The 4,681-nt window shown below is 40.9% G+C and overlaps 1 protein-coding gene across 2 annotated transcripts in view; it reads left to right on the top strand.

The window, feature by feature from the left end:
- CINP (cyclin dependent kinase 2 interacting protein) overlaps positions 1 to 4,681 on the top strand; it is a 14,967-nt gene that overhangs the window by 2,072 nt on the left and 8,214 nt on the right. For both annotated transcript variants that reach the window (XM_012811092.2, XM_003799324.3), the window contains exon 2: positions 2,381 to 2,549. In XM_012811092.2, coding sequence (XP_012666546.1) covers positions 2,381 to 2,549 — 169 coding nt within the window. The remainder of the gene's footprint in view (positions 1 to 2,380; positions 2,550 to 4,681) is intronic.

Below are 4,681 nucleotides of genomic sequence, written 5' to 3'. Positions count from 1 at the left end.
AAAAAGAATACTAGGAGTTAACCGGGTGAGCAGGATCACATGCACATAGGAAAAACATTCCAAAGTCAGAACTTGTATAGAGCTAGTACTAAGTAGCACAGTTAACACATGGGAGAGGATAAAGCTGTAGAGGTGATAGGTAGAGCTTGGGTAATAGAGGACCTTGGGATAACAAGTAAATATTGGATGTTTGCTATGTGCCCCCTCACAGCTTCATATATGTTATCTAACCTCAGCAACCTGATGAAATAGGGCTGGGTTGGGTGGCTCATACCTGTAATCCTAGCACTCTGGAAGACCAAGGCAGGTGGATCACCTGAGCTTAGGAGTTCAAGACCAGCCTGAGCAAGAGGAAGACCCTGTCTCTACTAAAAAATAGAAAAACTAGCTGGGTGTTGTGGTGGGTACTTGTAGTCCCAACTACTCAGGGACTGAGACAAGAGGATCACTTGAGCCCAAGAGTTTGAGGTTGCTATAATCTATGATACCATGGCACTCTACCCAAGGAGACAGAATGAGACTTTGTCTCAAAAAAAAAAAAAACTTATGTAATAGATACTATTTTTATTCCCATTTAACAGACAAGAATGTTGAGGCTCCAAAAGGTTCACTGTCTTCCCCAAGATCTCATAGGTGGCAGACCCAGGCACTGTGGTCTTCACAGTCTAGACTCCAAACCATACAGCTCTTGTGTGTCCTGGATTCCTCAAGGGGACTTTATCCTGTTGCTATGAGCATCATGATAGCAGATTTATAGAATTTTCCTTAGCCTTTGAAGAGTGCTAAGTAAAGAAGGAAAAAGTACATGAGAGGTTGTGGGAGAACAAAGAACCTGAGTTGGCTATTTGGTCTGGCAGTTGCCTCCCAGTGAGTGGTGGGATCTGGATGAATCTTGGGGGGTGGATAGCATTCGCTAAGGAAGGGAGGAGAGGAAACTGCATGTGCAAAGACCTTCAAGCAACCCCCCTTTTCAAGAGCTGCTGGGAGTTCATTTTTACTGGAGATTGAGGCAGGCTTCTGGTGTGGGTAGAAAATGGGCTTTCCCTGAGTTCCAGGCAGGGCAGTGGCAGCATTGTGATCATGTATGTATCTCTGGTATCTTGGTGTCTTGAAATGACAAGCACTTGTGAACCACAAAGCTCTGAACAAATTTAAGGTATCAAAGTGCATGAGACTGGATAGTGGGATTACTAAGGAGTCAGGGCTAGATTATTGTATAGGAAAAGGAAGGGGAACCATTGAAGAGTTTTAGCAGAAAGTCACAACTTGGCTTGGCGCCTATGGTTCAAGTGGCTAAGGCACCAGCCACATACACCTAAGGTGTGGGGTTTGAATCCAGCCTGGCCTGCCAAACAATGATGGCTGCAACCAAAAAAAAAAAATAGCCAGGCGTGGTGGTGGCGCCTGTGGTCCCAGGTACTTGGGAGGCGGAGGCAGGAGACTCACTTGAGCCTAGGAGTTGGAGGTTGCTGTGAGCTATGCCACAGCACTCTACCAAAGGGGACAGCTTGAGACTGTCTCAAAAAAAAAGAAAAAAAAAAGAAAGTCACAACCTTACCTTGTTTCCAATCTTTGAAAGGAGTCAAAGTGCTAAAGGTAAAAACTTTGTGGACCCATTAAGCTTAAGAAGGATTCACTTGTGTCTGGTGAATCTTAAAAAGAAATGTGGGGCTCAGCACCTGTAGCCTAGAGGCTAGGGCACCAGCCACATACACTGGAACTGTGGGTTTCAAATCCAGCCTGGGCCTGCCAAACAACAAAAAAATAACTGGGCATTGTGGCGGCCGCCTATAGTCTCAGCTACTTGGTAGGCTGAGGCAAGAGAATCGCTTAAGCCCAAAGGAGGTTGCTGTGAGCTATGATGCCATAGCATTCTACCCAGGGCAACAGCTTGAGACTCTGTCTCAAAAAAAAAAGAAAAGAAAATCTGGGCCTGCCGTGGTGGCTCTTGCCTAATCCTAGCACTCTGGGAGGCCAAGGTGGGTGAATTGCCTGAGCTCATGAGTTCAAGACCAGGACCAGCCTGAGCAACAGTTGTGGTGGGCACCTGTAGTCCCAGCTACTTGGGAAGCTGAGGCAAAAGGATCGCTTGGGCACAGGAGTTTGAGGTTGCTGTGAGCTATCGTGCCAGGGCACTCTACCCAGGGTGACAAAGTAAGACTCTGTCTCCAAAAAAAAGAAAAGAAAAGAAAAGAAAATCTGTTTTGTTTTTTTTCCAGGAACTTTCACATTCATTCAGACTTCTTAGTATCCATGGCATTTTTTTGTCCAGTTGACATAGTATTTTAGATAACTTTACTATTGAAAGTTTTAACAACATTTGCCTTCCACCTGTGATTGTATACTCCATAATAATTATGTTTCTTTTACTCTCTGTTAGCAAAGACTCTTGGAATTGCAACGCCCAGAAAACCTGTCTTATGTGTCAGTGCAAGAAAAATTAAGGACAATGCAGCTGATTGGCATAATTTAATCATGAAATGGGAAACTCTTAATGATGCAGGTTTTACTACTGCAAGTAATATTGCCAACCTGAAAGTCAGTTTATTGTAAGTACCTATAGATTCTTCATGCTATGACTTTTCATCTTTAATGGCTGGGCTGAAGTTTCAGGGGAGTCTTTTAGTGTAGGATTATTGACATGAATAAATTAAAAAATAAAATACTAAGCACAAAAAGCATGCAAGTAAGAACTATATATGTAGATTTAAAATACAAAATTATATCACATATTATTCATGGTTATATCTTGATATAAAATTATAAAAATAAGATTGGAACTGTGGTGGGCACCTGTATTCCAGCCCCTGGGGAGGCTGAGGCAAGAAGGATCACTTGAACTCAAAAGTTTGAGGTTGCTGTGAGATACGATGATACCACAGCACTATAGAGCAACAAAGTGAGACTCTGTCTCAAAAAAAAAAAAAAAAAAAAAGAAAAATATTGGAAGGATCAACCTTCCAACAGGTTCAACCCATGATACTGGTATCTTCTAGGAAGAATGATATTGGAGTGCTGCATATGGGACTTTATCTTCATGCTGCTGTATTTTATTTCTTAAAAAAGACAAAAGAATTAAGAGAAAACTTTTAGAATTAAATTCAGCCATGTGACATCCTTGGCATAGAGCATAGTGCTGTGTGTAGTAAGAAAAATAAGCTGGATCTTTTCTCAAAGGGTTCACAATCTAAGAATATGTTTTTTTTTTAAAGAATATGTTTTTTAAACTTAAGGCTATCACTCATGGGTCATGAAATTAATCTAGGTGCCACAAACAACATATGGGGGGGAAATTTAAACCTAGAAATAGAATACAAAATATCGAAGTAAGGGTAAGAATTTTTTCATGAAACTTCTTCAACGGGATCTCACCAGGAAAAGGTAGCAGAAGCTGAAAGTAAGTACATGCTGTGTTTGAGGGAATTTCCTAAGAGAGCAAGCTGAAGAAAGCAAGAGATAAGGCCAGGAAGTGAAGACTCTAGCCCAGTGTTTTTCAAACTTTTTTAACTCATGGCACACTTGAACCTGTAGTTAAACTTCCACCACACACTTAATTATGTTGATCAAAAAGAAGAGTAAAAGGCTCAGCACCTGTAGCACAGTGGTTACAGTACCAGCCACGTATACCGAGGCTGGCGGGTTCGAACCCAGCCTGGACCAGCTAAGCAGCAATGACAACTGCAACAGAAAAATAGCCAGGCGTTCTGGTGGGTGCCTGTAGTCCCAGCTACTTGGGAGGCTGAGGCTTAAGCCCAAGAGTTTGAGGTTGTTATGAGCTGTGACACCATGGCACTCTACCGAGGGTGACAAAGTGTGACTCTGCCTCAAAAAAAAATTAATAAAAATAAAAAAGAAGAGTAAAAAAAATGAATATACTTACTGTGTTTTGAACTTCTTTTGAAAATAATTTAGTTAATGATCTTTAAAATTTTTTGTGGCACTCCTAAGATCCTCTCCCTGCACACCAGTTAAAAATCACTGCTCTAGCCTGTAGACAAAGGAAAGCTGGATGATATATATATATGGGGCTTTTTTGTTTTACTTTTTTTCTTTGATTTGGGGTTTGTTTTTTCTTTTAATTTTAACATTGAGAAATTAGAAATACACAGAAGGTACAAAAATGTATATAAATTTTAAGAAAGGGAAAAACTATTAAAATTGTAATACTCCATATATACCAATAACAAAAGATGACTACAAGTCACATTTGACTTCTGCAATTACAAGAGGTGCTGAAAGTGTTACCATCAGTGTCGAGACACTTCTGATTATGGCAAACTGCTGTGTGAGCCATCTTGACCAAAGTGTCCACAGTGGACACTTGACCACAGTATTGCTGCCATGCATCTGTGCTTTTTCTTCTAACTCCTATCTTAGATGCACATTGTTTGGTAGAGTCTGGTGAGTGTGTAAACTGTTCCAACACCGTAGCAGAAGCAGGACTTGTTGCTGTGCGAGGCCTCCTGAATCTTCCTTTGTACATAGCACATACAGTACTATGTGTCTCAAACTTAGCACGAATGCGTGCAATTGTTAGGCATGTTGGAGGTTCTGTTGCTTACTCATGCCTCTGTTGTACTTCTGCAACATCCTGAATTTCAAATACCACTTCAAAATGATCTCACACTCTAACAACCGTGCTTCCTCTATTTTCTTTTCTTTTCTTTTTTTTTTTTTTTTT

The sequence above is a fragment of the Otolemur garnettii genome, unplaced genomic scaffold (assembly GCF_000181295.1).
Source record: "Otolemur garnettii isolate 467f Iridium unplaced genomic scaffold, OtoGar3 scaffold00149, whole genome shotgun sequence".
In the NCBI taxonomy this organism is placed as follows: Eukaryota; Metazoa; Chordata; class Mammalia; order Primates; family Galagidae; genus Otolemur; species Otolemur garnettii.
Note: the sequence above shows the minus strand (reverse complement) of the source record. Positions and strands in the feature narration are given on the sequence as shown.